This window comes from Furipterus horrens, unplaced genomic scaffold, assembly GCF_987537825.1.
Source record: "Furipterus horrens unplaced genomic scaffold, mFurHor1.1.pri manual_scaffold_4, whole genome shotgun sequence".
Taxonomy (NCBI): domain Eukaryota; kingdom Metazoa; phylum Chordata; class Mammalia; order Chiroptera; family Furipteridae; genus Furipterus; species Furipterus horrens.
The window spans coordinates 30,166,762-30,190,275 of NW_028327174.1; the positions used below are offsets into that span (position 1 = coordinate 30,166,762).

At 35.2% G+C, this 23,514-nt stretch overlaps 1 protein-coding gene across 1 annotated transcript in view; it reads left to right on the forward strand.

Moving 5' to 3' along the window:
- PIK3C2G (phosphatidylinositol-4-phosphate 3-kinase catalytic subunit type 2 gamma) overlaps positions 1-23,514 on the forward strand; it is a 283,426-nt gene that overhangs the window by 75,853 nt on the left and 184,059 nt on the right. Inside the window, exons 14-17 of the mRNA XM_090275472.1 lie at positions 1,835-1,966; positions 7,703-7,817; positions 13,181-13,311; positions 16,756-16,944. Coding sequence (XP_090131598.1) covers positions 1,835-1,966; positions 7,703-7,817; positions 13,181-13,311; positions 16,756-16,944 — 567 coding nt within the window. The remainder of the gene's footprint in view (positions 1-1,834; positions 1,967-7,702; positions 7,818-13,180; positions 13,312-16,755; positions 16,945-23,514) is intronic.

Sequence of the window (23,514 nt, forward strand, 5' to 3'; positions counted from 1 at the left end):
CTAGTTCTCCCCATACATAGTTCACAGAGTGACATATCGGAGTTATTCTTACTTTAATGACATGATGTCATAAACTACATAGTTCAGTTAAAGATGTTCACTATAATATAATCTAGAAGCCCAACATTCATCTTTAGTCCTCCATTGTCCTAGTCCACTAATATGCTGTCAGTTAAATATTGATTATCAATTTTACTTTTAAAGTAGTTCTTCTGTCTTTCCTCGTGTTAGTTACCTTATTCCCACTTTGGACCTGGACTCTTTATCACTGGGCTAAATTAATTCATCCTTATTCCTGAGGCTGGATGCTGCCCAGCCACTCCCCCCCAAAAAAGAATCACCCATGTTTTATTTGACACTCTGAGTAAGGAGTGCTCCCTAGTATCCAGATTAGACAGCCAGCTCACTGTGAGAATAATAAAACCTGTGGCACCTTCCAATTGGATCATAGGCTTTGGCCATCTCCAGTCCTCTGATAATCGCCCAGTGCTTAAACAAGGTGCCATCAAAGTTCCACTGGGAAATATAAGACCGTGCGTTCTGTTTATACTCCTCATACTTAACACCATCAGATAGCGTCCAATTCAAGCTGCCCCATTGCTCTCCCAGTCACTTTTCTTTTCCTTCTTCCCATCCCTGGGTGAATCTCTTTCCATGAATCTTCCCCTATCTGCCTAACGCTGTTTCAATTTGCCTCTTTCTCCCTAGCATTCTCATCTTCTATTAACATATTTTCCCATCTCAGTTTTTTTTAAACCTTATCTTTCATCTCCTTGTCTCACAAATAGATCTCTTCTAAACACCATACTTATCTTGAGGTTCTTATAATAGAGCCTGATCATTTCTATGCAACCGATATGACTCCAGAAAAGAAAGAAAGATACCCTTCTCCCTGTCCACCATTAGGGACCTCCGATCACACTCTCAACTCTCTGTCAAAAGCCCTTCTTAGAAATTTTACCACCCAGTTAACTATTCCCAGTCTTACAGTCTTACAGAATAATTTATAACCTTTTAGATATTCTTTTATATATCTTCATTGCTTCAATACCCAATATTTTTTTTACCATACCAATATTGTGTTTATCCTTAGCCTTTTTTCCCCCCTATATCTACAATTTATCCAGGATCTGAGTTGGGAGTTCTTTCACCTTGACATACCCAGAAATTGTAAGTTTATCTCATAACAGCATTCACCCACCAAATTCCTAGGATCTCATAATAATCCAGGAGAGTTCACATTTTTAATTGTTATCAACTTCCTATACTTTTAACTCTCTTGTTGAAATATTTCCTTTTGCCATTAAGAAAAAGCTTGAATTCCTTTGCCAGATCCACACAGTTCTTAAGCATTGTTTCAACTATTTTTCTAACTGCATACTCTTTAACTTCCCACAACATGACCATATACCACGTTCTAGTCACAGCGAGCTGCTCATTATGTATCAGCCACATTTAATCTTTTTATGCGTATATATGCTTGTCTGTGGACTTTTTTTTTCTTAGAATATTCCTTTCTAAATCTCCATCTGATTATGATCTACTTACCCATTTCAAGTTATTACTTGCCTTCCCCATTCTCTAATGCAATGTTAACCATTCTTTCCTTTGTGCTTACAAAGAGTAAATACTCCAAGTATAGTAATTTTTAAAATAAGCTCACATGTAAAAATTATAATTTTAACAATCCCCATTGATTGCATAACCAATCTCATCACTCTGTGTACTACTGCTGTAGTTCCATATTTTAAGATTAAACACAAAAGTTCAAGAGGATGCCTCAAATATTTATGAAAACATCATTATAATTAATAATATACTTTTTTATTTTAAGAATCAATTTTCCTCTTGAAATAAAGTCACTTCCAAAGGAGTCCATGCTCACTCTAAAACTGATTGGGATTAATCGTGCAACCAACAATGCAGATTTATTGGCCTGGACTTCTCTTCCATTGTTTCCAAAAGAGTAAGTATATAATTTGTGATTAATACAGCTCCCATCTCAATCAATAAAAAACCTCCTTGAAACTAAGTATTTTCCACAGTGTATAACATAATGACAAGGTCAAGAAGGCATTTTGTCCTAAAATTGAGCTAGCTCAAGATAGATCATGATTATTGAAAGTAGGACTGAAAAAGAAAATTTAGAAATGGATTTGAAAACAGGCCTCATGTTTAACTTGTCAACTGTATCATTTGCAATGAGAAGGTACTGGCATGATCCGCTACAATTGCTTTTCCTTTTCTAACCAGCCAATCTCTGCATTTAGTACTTCAAAATTGTTCAGCTCAATGCTGTCATTTAGAAACAATGTAAATCATGGAATTCTGGCTTAAGTGTAATTACACAATGTTACTCACTGGTTTACTTATCTTTTATTGACAAGAAATATTTGTAACTTTGAGATGACATTTTTCAGAAAAGTAAGGCAACTATGAGTTCAGGTATTCTATTAGAACTAATGGCCATTGCAAAATTAACTGATAATTTAACTGTATTTGGAACTATCAATACTTAAGATATTTGATAAAATTACTTACATGATTTTCTATACTATTAAGGAAAAATATTTCAAATAAATCAGCTTAGTTATTTTTCACATAGCAAGACTTATTTAGAATCAAGTTGTAAAGTACACGACCTCTGAAAAATTAGAAACTATGTTATTTTAATATTGTTGTGAATAATGTTCTTGCCCTATTGTTTTAAAAATATGCTAAGAAAATTTTTTATCAGTTTTTCTTTTCCACATCTAGTAAATATAAATAAGTTATCATCAAAACAAACATCAAAAATCTTCTAAATTGCTTTTATTGGATAGTTCTGTACTGGTGTGTGTGCATATGTGCATACATGTTGCTGTATTATTTGCTTTGATGCAATAGCCCATTTCCAGGTATATGTTTCTTGAAGACAGGGAATGAATTTATCTTTGTAATATCTATCATCTAACGTAGTGCCTCTTATAAGTAGGCAATCATTAGAGGTTTGTTTACTAAATTGAATTGGAAAAAAAATTAATTTCTATAAGATATTTAGAATGGGAATAAAATTTCAAAAGTCTGTAAGAGACAGTTTTGTCCTCAAAGTAATACCTACTGTTGTTAGCAGATATTTCAAAAATCTGATTTGTGAGTTAGAACTTTCATTACTTTCTCACCAGGAGCAACTATGCAGGTACCTGCCTTTTCATGAGTGAGTTTCTTTAAAGTTTCAACTGCAATATTTATAAAATCCCACGTATTTGTAGAATAATATGTCTAATTGTTCACTGAAAAAAATTTAATCCATTTTATTTCCTTCAATCATCTAACATACTACTTTGTACATAATAAGCAAACAATGAATGTTAAATATATAAAAAATTTTAGGATATTATTGTCTTTCAAAGTAATGTTCAAGGCCTTTTCTAAATGGTTATAACAGTAAAAATACTGTCTCCACATTGTTTTGTCACATGTCACTTACCACTGGTAAACATTTTGTATGTAAGTGGCCATAGACAGTGGTCATCTTTAAGTAATGCCATTTGGGACCGATATTAGGTGGTGTTTTCCTAAGGAAAAGTGTCAAAACTGTTAACTTCTCGTGAAAATCAGAAAATCTGCCCCTCTCCTGGGATAAACAATTTAAAGGAATTTGGTTTTCTTTAAGACATCAGAAATCCATCACTGAAACAAGTGGGGAGATGCCATGACTCCCACTGTGCTCATTGCTCCAAGTTACAGAGATTCTAATGCAATTCATTTGCTGCAAGTATGCCCAGATTATAGAAAATAGATCACTTAATTTAATTTTCTTCCACAGAATGACCCTTGCCCATTAACCTTTGGTATTGAATCTGTCATTTATTATAGTTTGACTTGCCCATACCTAGCCATGTGGAATTGTAATGAGCACTTACATACTTTTTCCAGCATACATACAACCTGAAAATATGCAGAATTAAAGGCTTCCTGTCTCTGTGGTTTCCAGAAGTGGGTTTCAGAAGAACCAATGGTTATTAAACTCAGATGTATCATTTATGGCTGCATTGAGAATGCCTACAAATAAACCTAAACTCTGACATTTTCGAGCACACAAACTCGCCTTCAGGCCTATAAAAAATATGCCACAAGTACAAAATAAAATTTTGACCACAGAAATTTTATAATCCTCTCTTTTGTTGCAGAACTTCTGTTGCATCTATACTGTATTCACAATGCCTTCTCACTGTTATAAGAAAGTGTTATTTTCACCTCAACAATTTTTGTGAGCTACCTTTTCTACTTAAATTCAAAACAAATAGTGCAGCAGTTACTTAGCATTTCTAAATTGAGGTAAATTCCTTCAATGCAGAGATTCTTAGCTCTGAATGAGCAATCTCCTGGGGAGACCATCAACACTCTTCTCTTCGTAATTCCACTGACCATCTTCCTTATCCTAATATTTTCTGTTTACAGGAAGTTTATGGAAATTTATTCTCTGCACCATGCTTGCAATATCTCAAAAGACATTTAAGTGCAGTCCATTATCAGAAAGTATGTTAGCTAATATCAAACACACAAAGAGAGTAAAGAATAGTGCCAAACATCTTTTCCTCCTTGAGTTGCCCCGGAGGGTATATTATTTCAGTCTCTGTTGAACAGCCGGAAGTTCATTCTTCCTACACCATTTTTGCTTGGTATACCCCCTCAGACATATCTTGAAATCAAGTGCTCTGATTTCAGTCTGCTCCCTACGCCTCAGGGTTAAGACCATGGTGACTGTTGTTGATCCAGACTCCAGCCCAAGAGGAAACTGACAGATATTGACATTTATTCTTGAGTCACCTCATCCTTTGTAGACATCAGCTTAGATCACTCAGTTTTTCAGAGTGAAGCATGGCCAAGACATATAAATACAGTAAGGTTATAAATATAACTGCCCTGGCTGGTTTGGCTCAGTGGATTGAGCGTCGGCCTGCGAGCTAAGTGTCGCTGGTTCGATCTTCCAGTCAGGGCACATCAGAGAAGGAAAACTCTGACTCCAAAAAACCTCCACTGCCTTGCGGCATACCTCTTCAGGGGAAAGGCTAAGGGAGTAAACCCCGACAGAAAATCCGGAGCCGGAGTCCCTAAGGCGGTTTGACGTTGTAGTCAACACCGACAACTCCTGCGGCGCACCTGAAGCCAAGCTGTATTGACTCCGTCTTTCCCTTGGATCCTTCAGCTGCGAAGAGAGGGGGGGTCTGCTGCATGGGCAACAGCAGACCCTCCATATCACCCTGCCCAGGCTCTGTAGCTTCAGCTTCACTGGAGAGGACACTCCAGCGTCATCGCAAGATGTCGAGTCAACACGGGAGGAGACAGATACCGTGTCACTCCCGAGTCGGACTGCACAACCATTCTCGGCGGTGCAGATAGACTCTTAAGAAGCTACACCATCGTCTCTCAAGACGGACGGCTGCCGACGATGGATAAATATAACTCATTCCACAGCTTAGATGCAAAGAGAAATGCCATTAATATATCACACTTTTCCTCATCGCCTCCTAACCTGTAACTCATGAGGAGGAACAAACTTTTCAATGATGACAAAAAAATTAGTCAATTCAGTCATTTAAATAGTCCTTTTAGAAGTATGCAGTCTGTTTTGAATAAAATGCTTAGTCATTCAGATATCCTCTTGAGATGCTGATTCTCTTCCTAAGGTGATATCTGGATACAAAGGATCACAGAAGAAACAGATTATCTGGCCTGGTGACTTGACCTCCAGTGTCCAAATCAAAGGCACACAGCTAGTGTAACCTGTGACTGGTGCTCTCCCAGCCTGACCAGGGCTTACTGACACACTCCCTGGGTGGTGTGGGCTCTTGCAGGCACTGTAGAACCGTCTGAGGTTTACCTGCAACACCCATTGGACCTCATCTTATCTTCACCCTTATCACAGAGGTTCCTTATGCCTACCATATGACCCCACCTTTGGGAAACTCCCTCACTCAGATGTCTTTAGCTTTTTCTAGGTCCCATCTTTTCTATACAGAAACCAAAGACAGCCCAACAAAGCTAAGCTCAGGGGTACATTCTGCCTATTTGCCACTTGGTCCCAAGTTTAAAGTCATGCCATAAATTGCTACAGGAACAGCTCAAGAGGTTATTTCTTTCCAGGATCTGAAACACGAAGTACAAAAAGGAGCCCCTCCGCTTTCAGTACTATCCTGTACTCATTTATCTAATGCTCCTCCCCATCTGCCTTCCAGAAGAGGGGGAGCTGGAACCTCTGTGTCTGTGCCATGCTCACCCTGTTCCCTCTTCGTCTTCTGCTCCCCACCATTCCAAAGTGCCAGAAAGCAGTGGCTTTTGCTTTACCACATTATCCATCCAAGGTGCCACATTCTCCTCCCTCAGTCCTGTTAACCCTTTACTGTGGACAGTATGATTTTCTATAAGCGCTGTCAAGAACATTAACATCTGAGCCCTCTAAGTTTGGCGTTAGACCTTCTCATTCTTCCTTTTGCATTCTGACTGAAACAAACCAAAACTTTCCCCAAACTAATGGCTACTTCGGACCATTTTGGAGAAGATTGTAAACTCCAAAAGGCAAAAGGAAAATCACATTAATAATTTTCTAATTTTTACCCCATTAAGCTATTTTTAGCTTGCTAATACTGGCCCCCTGGTAACATTATACCAACACAAACAAACAAACAAACAAACAAACAAAAATGCTTTCGCAGGATGAAAGAGAAATAGAACAAAAGAATAAAGACTTAAAATTAATTCTGCTAGAAGAATATTCTTGAATTATATAAAAATATCTTCCCAATAATGTTTACAAATTATATTCCCATAGGCAGATACTTTCTAACAATACCTTTGCATATGAAAATAAACAAGACAGGACTCAGAAAACTAAAGGTCTAAAGAAAGCTTTATTTGCTGGATTTTTCAGCATATTTTACATAGTGTCTGTTAAAGAGCAAGGTGGAATTCTATGTTGTTTTCAAAAAGACTCAACCAATGCCTCGAGGTTCTTTATAAACTTAAATTTAATTGTATTGCCTTTCAGTTGTACGTTTTTAATTTGGTATGTTAAAATCAAAAGCTTTTCTAAGTGATCATTGGAACAGTTTACCAGTAATTGAATTTATATATACAACCAGGTATAGCTTTCTTTTTAATTCCTGTAAGTATCTATGGATTTGGATGTTATTGAAGGTGTTAAAACCATCCATGAATTCTTCCTGTTTAAAGTCCTTCCAGTATGCACTCTCATTTACTATGCTAATTTATAATATATTTTCAAAGATTATGAATATTCTTTCTGATTTATGCATAAAGAAGAATTTCTTCTGTGAGGTCCCACAACTATTTTGATTCTGCAGATCAATGCTAATTTAAATATTTCCTTTCTATAAATTTAGAGCTTATATATTTATAGATGTCCAGGGAATTTATTCATTCTGTGGGGAAAAAAAAAGTTCTGTAGAGTTAGCCATTGTGAAAACAACTGTGTCATGTGAAAAATAAATGTAGATACCTGTGAACATAGCCGTGCATGTAGAATATTACAAATGAACTACTAATCAGTATCTAGGCTTATGGACTATTGTATTTCTCTTCTTGCTACAGACTGAAGCCACTAAGATAGCTGATTTTGTTTATATTCCAAAAGAACCTATTTATAGGTCAACATTTTCCTTGTGAAGTGACTCCTTTCCGTATGTGTTTTCTTTGGCAGCAAATCCACTCTTGGGTCTATGCTATTCAGCATGACATTACAGAGTGAGCCTCCCATAGAAATGATAGCTCCAGGGGTGTGGGACACAAGCCAGCCATCCTCAGTGACCCTGCAGGTAAGTGCCAGGCTTTGAAACTAAAGCACTTAAGGCAAGTATTGATTGATAAGTAGCTTGTTGTCAATTACAGAAACAATTTTCTCCTAGGATCACACATTTTAATCGTCTTCTCTTCCTCCAGCCACTGGGATTTGTAAAATCTCGACCGCTTTTATTTTGTATTCAGTACTCTCCAAGTACTTTTCTCTCAGCTTATGTAGTAGCAATTGCAAGCAATTTTCCATGCAATATGATCATTAAAGAGAGGAACGGAGCATTGCCATTAATAAACTCATTGTGTGCATTCATTTTTTTACAATTGTTTAAAATAAAATCGGTCATTGGTATTTATTGTTAACTCGGTACCTTACTCACATCTGCCTCTGCATTGTGTCATGTTCTTTAAAAATCTCTTCTATTGTACATTTCCTAAATGAAGAGTACTTAGCTGAGTAGTGGGGGATAAACTCCAACAAAATCCATCTATTATACTTTCTTTTTTCTTAAAGCATCTCTGCTTTTTTTATCATAAATGAAAGGTGATTAGTGATTTCAGGCTTTGGTTCTTACTGCTAAGAACTCCTTATTTGTTCATGATTGTAAGGGATCATATTAGTCAGAAACCTGAAGCATGGCCACTTTGATACATGAAAATGCTGGGAATATAGATTTTCCAGCTCTATCAGAAAAGCTGGGAACTGCTTTCTGGGCAGCTCTCTCTTGAAAAGGATTTTTCAACATCTGCGCTATGGACATTTTGGATCAGATAGGTCTTTTGTTCTGTGCATTGTAGGATATTCAGCAGTATCTTTGTCTTCTACCCACTAGATGGCAGTAACACCTCCCCAGTTCTAACAACCAAATATGCCTTCAGGTATTGTAAAATGCCCTCTAGGGATAGATAAAATTGCCTTCGGGTGAAGACTGCTTCTAGAGGAAGCTAGTGGAGACTCTAGGCTTTTAACTTTCTACATTTGGGGTGAGGGATGTAAGCGAGAAATTTTAGCAAGATGAACAAGATGCTGAAAATGGAAGGCAAAAGTAATATTGATAGGAATGTGGCTTCCCCTCTGAAGGAGGAAGGATGTCCCCCCCGCCAGAGAGTAACCAAGGATCCTTTTCTAAACTGTGGACACAATGATAAGAGTAGTTGTTCAGGTTGGATCTTGGCACAATCACAGACTCTCAACAATCAGGCATATGGATTAGCAAATGTTCCACTGTAACAGGACAACTACCTTTCTTTAAGAGGATGAATGTATTCTAAGACTTTCCTTCCAGGTACACACCACTCCAGCTTAACAAAAATCTTCCAAGTCAGATCATTGCCAGAGCTTTGTGGCAATAAATTCATAATCACAGGGCTCTTTAGTGGCTGTAGTGGGAAAGAAGTAAGGGGGACCGTGAGATGAAACGGTTCTTGATTCTTCTCAGATGAAGGGAAAGCTATTTTCAGAACACAGGTCCTGGTAGGTGGAATATGAAAAAAAGTTTCAAGTACTTCACAGCAGTATAGGCTTCCAAGTAGACATCTGGAGCCATACCGAATTCATCTTACAAGAGGGGCTGGAGGCATGTAAATATTCAACAGTATGCAAAAACATTAAATCATTTGATTTTTGCAAAATAATTTTAAGTGGTATAGACATGAAGGGAAAATTCTTAGAATATTCTTAATTGGTGATGAAATATACCAAGTAAAATAAGAGTTATTAAGCTATTAAAACCCTTAATAACCAGTATCACTCTAATTATATACAGCTAAATTTAGAGCAGAGTTTTTGAATCTAAATATTATGAGAGGGTGAGGAAATTAGAAGGAAGTTCTGCAATCAGTGTTTGCGTTAATACGAGTATCAGAAAAAGACATCATACTGAGAGTTAGGAAATCTGGATTCTAGACTTAACACTCTTACAGGACACTTTGTAGCTGTGAACAAGTCACAATTCACCCAACCTTCTATAATATTCTCTCCTCTGTACAATGAAAGGATTATACTATGCCCGTCTGAGTTCTTTCGGGTCTGTACTTTTTTCTTATCTTTATCAGATGGACAGGTACTGCCACACTGTAGCCAACCCAGTAGGATAACTGGTACGACATGTCCCAGAACCTGATTCCTTCCAGTCTCTCATTTCTGGGGGGGTTCTATGGTTGATGTGCTAACTGAAAGCAGTGGATAGAATGAAGTAGACCTGAGTTCAGAAATGGAGACAGATTTTTGCAAGATTCTATCAACCTGAGTCTCCCTCAACTTCCTGCCTCTCTCCTTCCACAATTGAGTAGAGTGGTTCTATCACAATGGAAGAACCAAAAGCAGAGTTGTAGTTCATATTGTTCTTATTCTATTCTATATTTCTCTGCTTCCTCAGCTGCCTACTCGTGTCTCATTCACTACATTCTGGTTAGCATGTCCTCACCGCACTTTGTCTGGAAGCCCACTGGTTCCTAGTTGCCAAATGCAGTGGTGGTTTCCAGTCCTCTTCATACCGTCCCTCTCTGATTCGTGCCCCCGTGTATCGCTTCCCCATCACAGAGCATGCGTCCCCTCTGGCTCTGGAGTTACTGCTCTTTTATGTTTCTCCTCATACTTTTCTGTGCTTATCCTTTCTCTGTGTCCTTTGCAGGCTCCCCTTCTTCTGCGAGTCCTCACTGTTGACAGTTTTCAAGGGTTCCATCTGCTGCTCATTGCTATTCTTAGTACCACATTCTTAAAAAGATATATGGTGATATAATTATAGTACCCTACAATTCTTACATTTAAAGTGTACAATTCAGTGGTTTTTAATATTTTTACAGATATGTACACTATCACCACAATCAGTTCTAGAGCATTTTTATCACTTCAAAAAGAAATCTCATAACCTCTAGCTATCACCTTTTATTTACCCATATTTTATGACTCTGAACCCTTACTAGTCTATTTCCTGTCCCTATAAATTCACCTATTCTGCACATTTTATACAAACAGAATTATAAAATATGAGGGTTTTTTTGTGATGGGCTCTTATGTTTCAGAGTACGTCTGTGTTGTGGTGTCAGTATTCATTCCTTTTTTATTATTGAATACTATTACATTGTATGGATATACAGCATTTTATCCACTTATTAGTCAATGTGAATTTAGCTTGCTCTCACCTTTTGGCTATTAAAAATAATACAAGTTTATGTGTGGACGTAAGTTTTTACTTATCTTGAATATATACCTAGCAGTGGAATTGCTGGGTCTCATTCATTTCTAAAGTTTCACTGACAGTATCTATGCAAGTTCACTTCTGAGTCTGGAGCTCTAATTCAGATTCCTTCACATCACAAGCTTCAGACAAATATAGCCACATGCCTAGCAAAACTCCCACCAGAGACCTTATAACCAACTTCAAAGACGACATATTTTACACTGAGCTCACCTTCCTCTCAAAATTGCTTTACCCCCTGAATTATTGATCTCTGTTCATGTCCCCAAGCACACCTAGTTGTTTTAGTTGCTTCCTCCCTCTTCCTCCCTATTCATATGCAGCCCACACTATATCCTGCCAATTTATCTTCCGTATGTTCTGAAAATCTCTCCTCTCAGTTCCCCACATCATCTGTTCTAGGTTACAACAGTTTATCTGGTTTTCCTGCCTTTAGTTTTGTCATTCCCTAATCCAAAATCCCCAAGTGTGGTCCTTCCAAAACTTAAATCTGAACCTGCAACTCTCCTTCTTGTACTTGTCAATATCTCAGCGCTACCTAGAGAATTAAAGCCAAGCTCTTATAACATGATTCCCTCCCATAGTTTCTCCTGCCACTCTTTGTGTGGCACTTAAGCTCCAGCAACTTTGAAAATGTTGTAGCTTCTGATTTGCACTGCCCTGCTTTTACTTCATATATATTTATGAATACTGTTCTCTGCCTGCAAATTCCCTTTCCTTCTCCCTTTACCACCTACTGCCCACCCCACCTCTGACTTTGCTTGTGTAATTGATATTCATCTTTTGGGATCAACGGACCTTCAACTAGGTATCTCTTCTTTACTCCCTTCTCTCTTTGCATCCCAAGCACAGTTAAGTACCCTTCCTCTGTGTTCACATAATAACCCATAAGATTTTTTATCAACATATTTACATTATATTTCTTTCCCACTACTGAGAGATTTCTCATAACATTGACAGTATTTTATTCCCAGCATCTAACACAGTACCTGGTATATAATATATGTTAAATTAATAACATGTGTTCATACTTCTGATCACTACAATAACCCAACCCCCATATATATATTTCTAAATGTAGCATTTTGGTCCACCAATGTAGAGTTCTTCCTTTTATGTAAGTATGTCTTCTCCTTAAATCACAGTTCTTAACTACTCAATCACCCAAAACATTTTACTTTAGCTAACACCTTGTGATGTGCTATCTTCCATTATTAGTGATGTTGAGGAAGGCAACAGCTTAGTACTGATTAAAAAGAGGATACCAAAAACAAATATCAAAACAAATTTTAGAGGTTACAAAATGAAACTGCTTGAACTTTTTCACACAAATAAGAACCTAAGTAGATTAAACTGTTTTTCCAACTCTAACTCACACAAATCTACCTCATAATGTTCCTCAGGTTTCTCTGAGATCCCAACCTAACGTAATTCAGCAGAGAAAATAAATGCTGTAGATGTTCTAGTATGAAAATGAAAAAAAAAGTATGATAACCTTAAGCAAATATACGGAACACTAGAATGTTTAGCTTATTTATATAGTTTGAAAGTGTATTTTTAGCTAACTGTTACATTATTTACTAAAACCAGATTATCACTGAAACATAGCTAATGGAAAGCTCACTGAGCCAGGAAAAAAAGTAGACCTGCATCTGGCACTGTCTATAAATCTAAACTACAGAACCAATGCAAAATATTCCATTGCTCATATACTTGCAAAACTGGTCTTTACCAGAGAAGATTTCACTCTCATGTCTACAAAATGGTTCACAGACTCATGAACCAAGTGATTACATGAAAAAAGTATAATTACCATCTCTAATATTTTTCATTTCATAAAAGAAATACATTTTAATTCTTAAATGTAGAAAGGTTATAATTTCACATTAAATAAAAACATTTAATTTTATGAAATGTTCATATATTGTTATTTTTCTTTTTTCCTGAAACATTATAGATTACTAATGTATGCTAATTATATAAATAATTGAGGATTTGCTAGGTTCCATGTATACTTAAGTATCAAGTTCAAATCCTCATGATTCTTTCCAAACTTATTTTAAAGTAATAAATAGCACAGAAAGTACAGGAATTTTTCTTTTATCTCTACAAATCTAAGATGTAGATTAATAAATTAATTATGTATTTTTGTTTTTAGTATATGGCAAACCATTTCTTTATTTCAGATTGACTTTCCAGCTACTGAGTGGGAATATACAAAACCTGATTCTGAAGATAATGGAAATAACCTTGAAGAACCACCAAAAGAGTGTTTAAAACATATTGCCAGACTTTCACAGAAACAGTCTCCCTTACTGTAAGTGACCCCGGTCTTGTCAGTCAATGTTGCTTGCTATTTATGACCCCATCGGCCACACTGGACGTATTCATAACTTTAAAGAGTGAAAAAAAAAAATAAGAGTGAGCCTTCCTTCCTGCATAATCTCTTTCATTTACTAAAGTGACACCTGTGGGATACTCAATTAATGTTTAGGCACAAAATTAGTAATTTTGTATGTCTTTTAAAATTTATCTTTCCTGTGATATTAAGCAACTTTAACTTTAGTCAAAGGAAAAATTTTAAAAGATGGGAAGGAAATCATTCAGTTCAAACAAAAAAGCAGAGAATGATTAGATATATATCAGCATTTAGTAGGGATAAACAATTGTCTAACCATCATTCAAGTGGGGGTAAAGTTGTTTTAGTAAACAGGAAAAAGCAAATTTTAATTATCTTAATAAATTTTTAAAGTACATAAATAAATCATGTTTTAATAGCACTAAATTGTTGACCAAAGAGTGCTTTAATTTTGTCAAACAGTAATTCTCTAAATAAAACAAAAGCCCCAGGAAGACCTATGAAAGAATTATGAAGTTTGTACTTATAATTTGGTAATATCTAAGCTATAACTGATTGTGCTCATTAATAACACACCAGAAACATAAAATAAGAAAGTAGTTTTTACATATATATTTTGAAAGATACATAACATGATAAGGCATTTTATTCCAAGAATGAGAAATAATTTAAAGGTTTTTAACAAGGGAGTCATGTAACCTTAGTAATCTTTTAAAGTAATTCTTTTGACCACAAGCTAAAGAATAGATTGGCAAGGAAGTAAAAGTGGCAACAACAGTGCAGCTGATATTTCAGGTAAGAGCTCATGGTGGTGAACATTGGAAGAAATAGCTAGATTTGAAAGGCATCTTTGCAGGTTGAGAAGACATGACTTAATGATTAATAGTAATTAAGGGGTAAGCCAATTGAGAAACAAAGGAATCAATTCAATCCCTGGAAAATCCAGGTTTTTTAACTGATCAATGAAACAGATGTTAGAGCCATTTTCTGGACAAAGAATGTTTGGGCCATTCTAAACTGAGTTATTGAGTGTGATCAAGAGTCCTGTTTTGGGTAATCTTGTTGCTTCCCTGCTTTCTAATTTCAACTTATATTGCTCTTTCTCTCATTCACTTCAAGACAATAACATTAGTTTGCTTCATATATTTCAAATGTGCTAGTTCCTTCCCCATATCAAGAGCTTATTTGATTTTCCCACTACTAGAAATACTCCTTCCTCATCTCTTCATATGACTGAATCATCTCATCCTGTGAGTCTTCACTTAAGTGTTATCTTCTCAAAGATGCACTAACATACTCAATATAAGATAATTTCTAAAACTTTATATTAAGTGAAAAAAGTCATAAATAAGAGAGCATTTACTCTATGATCCCATTTGTATGAAGTTCTAAAATAAGGAATATTAATATAGAGTGAAAAAAATCATACCTTTGTTTGCCTCTGGTGGCATAAAAATATTGTTTTTTATCTTCCTAGGACTTTAATTTTTACCCGACACATGCACCTGTCAAAATGTATTGAACTGAATCTGTGCATTTCTTTCTATGTGAATTATCCTTCAATAAAAGAAGTTAGTAGGAAAAAAGGCATTATTCAGGACTGGGTAAAAAGAAAAGTTAATTAAAAGAAAAAAGTTCTAGTAATTTAGTAAAATTTTGTTAAGGATTTTTTTCTTCTTCAGGCTTTCTGGTAAAGGAGGTAGTGACAAAACAGAAAAGAAGCCCAGACATACCTTTAAAAATGTGTATAATCCAATTCCTTCATTTTGCAGATTAAGATGGCTTTAAAAGGAGTTGTAGGTGTTTTATCCACTTATCTACTGATGGACAGTTAGGCTGCTTCCATTTTTTGGTGATTGTAAATAATGCTGCAATGAACATAGGAGTGCTTATGTTCTTTCAAATTAGTGTTTTGGGTTCCTTCAGATATATTGCCAGTAGTGGGACCACTGGGTCAAAAGGTAGATTGATTTTTAAGTTTTTGAGGTATCTCAGATGGGTGGTTAAAACAACTATGAAACATCTGTACAATGGAATGTTACTCGGATATACAAACAGAAGAAAATTTTACCATTTGACACAGTATGGTTGGACCTGGAGAATAGTATGCTAAGTGAAATAAGCCAGCCAGAGAAAGACCTATATCATATGATTTCACTCATATGTGGAATCTAATTAATAAATTTAAATAACAAGTAAAATAGAGAAAGACTCATAGATGGAGAGCAGATGACAGCTAAGGGGGGGAGGGGTTGGGGGAGGAAGGATTGAGCAAAAAGAAAAAAGGAGTCATGAACATGGACAACAGTGCCGATCCCGGGGAGGGCATAAAGGGACTAAATGGTAATGGAAAGAAATACAATAAAAAGTTGGAGGGGGGAATAGAATGAGCAAACGAGCTGTGTGCAGCCCAGAAGAGGGCCCACAGCAGAACTGGATCATGCCCGCACTCTGATCTCAGACTTCCAAAACTGTGAGGAAAATATTTCTGTTTTTTAATAAGGCAAAAAAAACAGAAGTTGTAGAGAAATATTCACTTTTAATATATTTAATATTTTTTATTATCGTTCTCAGGAGTTTTAGCTAATTTGAGCTGAGCACCATAGTGTCAGTTCGGAGGAGACAGTGTTCAAAAGCTGCCATTGTCATAGAGAAATGCTGTTCTTCAGTTAAACTCTGGTCCTGCATTCTTCTGGACAGAACATAATACACTGTCAGTGAGTCAATAGACCTAGTCCCAGATTTAGATTTCTTGTTTGGGACTGCTCTTAAGGGGAAAATACTTGGACATTAAAGGAAATTCTATTCATTGGCATTTTAACTCCAAACTCCCAGTGAACACTGAGAATTTAAAGCCAGAGTCCAGGGAGGAATTGAGATATTTGTTTTAGAAATGTAGACCAAAGAGTTTTCTGAACTTTGATGAAACTTGTTGTGAGGTGAAGGAATTCATCTTTAAAATATACCATTGCTTCACAAGCCACCTTGGATCTAAGTTAATTTGTAAATAAAGTAAATTCTTGCTTACCTCTCTTTTAAGTAGTATATGTTATTGGATTCAGATAAATTTTGTCTCCCTTAAAGAAGACAGAGATTTTTCCCACTAAAACAACATTTTTTAAAAAGTAGCAAGGATAAAGAAGAAGAAAAAAAACAAATGTAAATTATCTGAAGTAAACTTTTGTTTTGTTTTTTTAATTTTTCTATAAAAGAACAAAGTTAGTGAGAAATGAGCTGATGAAATAACCTATCAGACTTTTCCAAGATAAAGGATTTGTTTTCCAAAATAAACTACAATGAAATTTTAAAAAACTAAAGTAAAATTTTATACTGTGTGTTTATAGCAACACTTGTTAATATAGAGACCTCCAGTAAATCACAGTTTCCAATCTGCTTTTGCAGACTCTCTGAAGAAAAGAGAAGATACTTATGGTTTTATCGCTTCTACTGCGATAATGGAAACTGCTCGCTTCCTTTGGTCCTGGGTAGTGCCCCTGGATGGGATGAAAGAACTGTTTCAGAAATGCATACTATTTTGAGAAGATGGAAATTTTCTCACCCTTTAGAGGCACTTGGACTTTTGACTTCCAGGTAAGGATTATATAATAAGCAAGTTATTAGTGGTAAGAAAGATTGTTTGAAGAGAAAAAATATTGGACTGTATTATAAATTCAATAGATATTCTGCTTGTTCCCAATTTAAATAGCTATGAATATTAAATTTTGGTAAATGTGAACTCTGAATATAAAATTTAAACAAATCTAAGCTATAACTGTGTCTTCTGTACTAAGCTAGAGGTACAATTAATAACTATAGCTTCTTAAGTGAAAATAGTCTTATTGTTCTTACAGAAACAACAAAAAATGAAACATAGAAAAATAAAATTCTCTACTCTTTCCCCTCTCAATAGGAAAAGGTTCCTAATAATTGTAATCATACCTTTTTTACTATTTAAGTATGCAAAGTGTAGCAAAATACCTTACTTATAGTAGCTATACAATTAATATGCCAATTATAATTATAAGAATAAAAAATAAAACTATCCCTTATATACTCTCCAGATATTTTCTCAAGAAAATGAGGGAAGATTCACTGGCCAGGGAAGTGAGGGTGGGGAATGATGTCTTCTAGTTAAGAAAAAGCATGTGGGAACAGGTATGGTACTTGGCTCTGGTTTGGAGAAGCAGCTCTTCCTTAGCTTCTATTTTATATTCAAAGACATGAAAAAATATTTTAAATCAGTCTTGATAACATCAGCTCACTAATGCCATGAAGAAAGTCTGAAATCTCTGGAATCAGAGATTTGCAGAATCCAGTTCTATTCTGAATTCTCTGAAGGAAGGAGAAAGGTGGGATAGTGACGCAAAGGACTTTCAAACCAATTGGTTTAGATTTGTTTAAAAATTAGTGTTATTTATAAACTTTTCGGGTGTGAAAGGGTCGTCTTTTCCTATTATTTACGAGTTAGTAGCTTCCTCTCAATCCTCCAAGCTCAAAATTTACAAGTTTTCTTAGAATCATGCATTTTTAGTACCTCTCACATTGATTTTTCTCTTTTTTATGGTTTCTTCCATTAATAAATGTGTGCTCAGATGCCCACTGTTCATAGATAAATAACAGATAGATGACAAATAGTTATATAGATAATAACTAAATGACTGATAGATACATGAGTAAATAGGTAGATAACAGCCAGGAAGGAAGCAAGGAAAAAAGGAAGGAAGGAAGGGAGGGAGGGAGAGAGGAAGGAGGGAGGGGAGGAGAAAGGGAAGACGTTTCTGTTAGTTGTGCTTGGAGCTTTCTCCTTTATTATAAAGCTTCTCTGTGGATCCTAAAATTGACCACTTCTGCCTATTACACTGCTGTATTACTTTATAAATTATATTTTATTGCAATGTGTTTACAAGCAGCATGTGAAATGTGTAATTTTGCCCACATTAAACTAAGAACTGCTGAAGGCAAAATAGATCATCTTTGTGTTTCTATTTCCCAAGATCTTAATAATACCTAGGACATAGTAATTACTCAATATTGAATCAATCTCTTTCTAAAATACATTATGATTATTTGTTCCCTACTTTAACGTTTAAATTATGTTATTTGAGGAAATCACCTATTACCTTTCTGCTCCATATTACTTTGTATAGTTGAGTGAATTAATAAGAGAATTATAATGTAAGAAAATCAATTAAGAATTGATTGATTTCATTGGAATTATTCACAGTTCATGCTTGTATTTCAAGACCCTTCTGGAAAAGATAGAGTCTCATTTCTATTTTACTCCTAACCTTTTTTCCTGACTTAGATATGTAAGAGGAGCTGAAATCTGCAAAAAAAATTTTTACTAAATTCTAGTTTTTGCTCAAGCAAGACTTAGAATATTAGCACAAATATTACTTTATCATTCCTGGACTGATTGGATAATAGAAAATTGGTTCAAAATGGGAAGGTAACAATTTACAGAATAAGAGAAAGTTTAGGCAAATCATATACCTGATAATAGAATTGTATCCAGAATATATAAATATCCTTACAACTCAACAACAAAAAGATAACTCAATTTTTAAATGGTCAAGGGATCTAAATGGACATTTCCCCCAAGAAAATGTATTGTACAATGTCCAATAAATACATAAAAAGATACTTGACATCATTAACCACTAAGGAAATGTAAATATAAACCACAATGAGATACCACTTCACACTCATATATTGCTGGTGGAAATGTAAAATAAAAACAATTTTCTGTTCCTTAGTTATTAAATATTGCATTAGCATAATGACCCAACAGTCCCACACTTAGCTATATACCCATGATAAATGAAAAACATTTCCATTCAAACACTCATACATGAATGTTCAGGACAGCATTATCAAAAAAAAAAAAAAAAAAAAAAAAACCACAAAAACTAGAAACAGCCAAAATGGGCCTCAGTTAATGAATGGATAAATAAAATGTGGCATTTCACACAATAGAATATTATTTGATAATATAAGGGATGAATACTAATATATGTTACAAAACCAATGAACTTTGAAAACATCACGCTGAGTGAAAGAAGCAAGTTACAAAAAAAACCACTTATTGTACGATTCCATTTGTAAGAAATGTCCTGAACAGACAAATCTATAGAGACAGAAAGAGTAGTGGTCATCTAGGGCCAGGGAAGGTTGCGGGGACATGAGGAATGCTTGCAAATGGATATGAGGTTTCTTTTTGTGGCTATGGTTGCACAGCTTTGGGAACATGCTGAAAGCTATTGAGTTGTACATTTTGAGTGAATTTTATGGCAGTTAAATTGTACCTCAACAAAGTAGTAAGAAAATTTAAAGAGTGATTGGGGAGGTAAAAACAATGAATTTTTATGTCTCTAAAGCACAATTCTCTTATGAGACTTTTTTGTTTTATTAAGATGCACCTTAGTCTATTTTAAAGACATTTAAATGTGTCAACTAATATTTTTGAGTAAAGTTTTATTAAATATTTCATAAAATAAGTATGAGAATGAAACCTGTAATACTGCTCAGTTTTCTTGTTTATAAAGTAAGAAGATTCTCTGGATGGACTTCAGTACTCTCTGAATCCTGATAATGAAGTGTAATTCTGCTTATAGTGATCCTTCTCTACCTGAACAGATTTTGAAAATCTGTTTGACCCACCATTTTAAACATAAAAATTGAATTTTTACATAGTGCCCCTTAATACTACCTCATTTTCATATCCACAATACTGTCGCTACTGAGAAATACTGTTATCCTAATTTTACCTCTGTGAAAACAGGCTTACAGGGGTTAGGTTGCCCAATGTGACACTAGTAAGTTGAGGAGCTAGAATTAAATCCAGAGAGCCACCTATATCAATATAGTAGGCTATTAACATATTAAATATGTAAATAAAACTACCCTAAATTAGTTTTATTATAGTAAAATGCAGTACTTAACTATCTTATCATGCTCAGATGTTTCTACTTCACAATGTAATTCATTTTTTCTGGATACTCGGACTTTTAGAAAGGTTATAGGAACTGGTTTAAACGTAGGCTGGCATTTAGTAACTGTCATTCAGTGAACTTAGTAGGAACTTGATTTATCTGCACATCGGACAAGTTCTTATTATGCACCAAAGAAGGTCATTGAAAAGGTCCAAGTATTTCCGTTCTATTCATCCTGTGACTCCCACTCTCAGTTTCACTGAACTCTGAAAAATCTTGAGGACAAGCTGTTTCCAGAAATGAACCTCTCTACTTCTCTAAAATCAAAAGCTAACTTTTCTGAGAACAAACAGTATGTACTTGTTAAGAAAGTTGTCAAAATGAGTTCTTCAGAGATCTATATTTTTTCTCTGTATTTTTTGAATAGTCTGTTTTTTTTCAATAGTTTAACCTCTTGAGAACTGATGTGCTCCATTCTTAGCTTGGAAAAATTTTAATATTGCTGTTAACTTAATCCTCTCCGAAGATGCACCACATCCTTTTAGTTTATTTTTAGCAAGAGACATGTTGAGATTTAATTTACTTAGTGCAGGCCACAGGGTGTTAATATTTCCACTACCGACTGCCAGCAATATGTTCACCCACTAATGATACTTCCACTGGAGATGACGGTGCTGTCAGAATATCAGGGACTGAGGGCTAAGGTCTGTGGTTCTTGGCAGATGGTTGCTATTTTCTTGAACCCTGATGCACGGGCCCCACTATTCAAGTGCTAATAACAAGCAGAAATTACCCAAGGAATTAAAAGGCAGTTCAAGGAAAGTATTCATTTAAAAATAGCAGCTCTGAATTGGCATCAGAGGATTACATCAGAAGCTTAAATAAAAATTTGACAAGGTACCAGAACTTGCCATCCCACATGATGTAAAATTATTGTTTTGCAGGAAGAAGAGCAATACTTAACAGTCAGTGCCTAGCTTCCAAAATCAGTTTCCTTGGAAAATTTTTCACAAAAATGTTTGCCCAAACTACTGTGCTCTTTATTTTGAAGATTAATTTATACAAAGCCAGTCTTTACTAGCATTGTAAATAGGCAGAATAGGATATAGAAAAGGAAAACAATTATAACTTCCATCTTTGACTAAATAAGTGATGGATGATCATATGTCTCTTCCGTTAATTTATTGAGCAAAAATATGTGTACAAGGAAATTAGTATGCAATGAATCATAGAGAAAGAAGGATAACTCATATTAATTGTCTCTAAAAAACATAAACTTTAGAGGGAAGTCTTAAGCTAGAGATCACTGTAGTATATATTATCTATTGTAATCAAAGTATGAAGTGCTATATGTGCCCAAAGGAAAAGCAAATTCTTTCAGAGAAAGTAAGGAAAGCTTTACAAAGGGATTGAATTTGGACTTGAAAGAGTCATAGGAATTTTCTAAGTAGAGAAGAGAGAAAATGACATCCCAGGAAAAAAAAGAAGATTAACATGAGCACAACTAAGGAAATTCAGAGAATAGTGAGTAATTCAATGTCGTATTCAAAGAGAATTCTACATATGGTAAAGACAAGATTGCTAAAGTTGGAGGTCAGAAAATATATTTTTGAAGTTTGGGGTTTGTATGCTTGTTCACATAGAGGAGATTGAAGCACGTTTACAAGCTAAGAAGGAGGATGTATGAAGGGAAGATCAGAAAACAAAAAAGGGGCAAAATGGCAAAATGAGATGATACCAACAGCCGACAGCCTGTGACAAAAGTGTCAGTGGGAATTTTATCCAAGGAAAGAAAGGAACTTCTTCCTCTCTAGTGGAAGGGAAGAAAAAGTATGAATACTATTATAGATAAGTGGGGCTATGAAAGAGAAAAATGTGGAGGTTTCCTTATTCTTCATGAAGGAAGTATCGAGGTTATATACTAAGAATGAGGAACGTGGAATTGCATATACTCAAAGGAATGCGTGCCTCTATCCTTTGTGCACTTTTGGAGAGTTTATGGACTTGCTTCCAAATTTTACAGTTGACAACATAAGCTTTGAAATCAAACATATCTGGCTCTGCCACTTATTACTTGAATGACCTTGGGTAAGTTTCCTTATAAAATGGGGTAAGGGTATTATACACTTTATAGGATAAAAACTTATGAGAACTTTCAGTAAATGTTACCAATCATCTTTATTGTACCATCATCTTCATCATAACTATACTTGCAGGAGAGTTTAAAGTTTTCAGATTTTTTTCAACACCAAATTGCAAGTACAATAAATTTATGGGAATGATTTTATTTCTATTAAGCTAAAATAACTTGAATTCACTTGTCAACATTTATATGATAAAAGAGTTAGTATTTTAATAATAAATCACAACTCAGTGATGACTTACAGCTTACAAAGTTCTCTCACAATTTATGACAACCTATAAGTAACCTTTTTAATATTATTACCAACATCTACAATTTCCTCCATTTTACTGATCCATAGTTTACAGATAAAGAAATTGAAGCCAGATTTGCCCATTTTTCCACTCAATAGATATTTATTGATAACCTACTTATGTTAGACACTTCATTAGGCTCTGAAGCTAGCATATTAAGCAAAAAGAAACATAGTTCTACCTTTATGGAGTTGTAGTCCACTATAGGTGGGGAGAAACAGGCTATTATGAAATTTTAAGTATAAAACAACAGGTATAAAAAACAGCTCTGAGTGAAAGGTACATGGTTCTGTAATAATGTATATAACAAAGGAACCAACCCTTTTTTTCAAAGTGGGAAAAATCTTCTCTGAGGAAGTTTTATTTGAGCTCAGATCAAACGTGAGAAGAAATGAACTGCTGAAAGGGAAGAATAAGAGATGAATTTTCTAGGAAGAGAGAATCTAGGCAAAGGTCCTGGGGCAGAACCTGCACTTAAGAAACAGAGAGAGCTAGTGTGCCTGCAGTCCAGGAAAAGAGTGTATGATGTAAGACTACGGACGTGTTAAAATGGAACCAGAAGCTAAGGACTTCTAAACAGGACCGTATTAAGCAACTTAATCTTTATTTGAGTAGCAATGAGAAAGCAGAGATGATTCTAAATGGGAGAACACATTTACATATTTTAAACATCACTGTGATTTCTCAGTGAAGCATAGATTTGGTGAGGGAGACAAACGTAAGAGAGAAGACCTGCTAGGAAGCTGTGGAAATCATCCAGGTGTCAGAGAATGGCCGTCACCTGAGAAGGTGG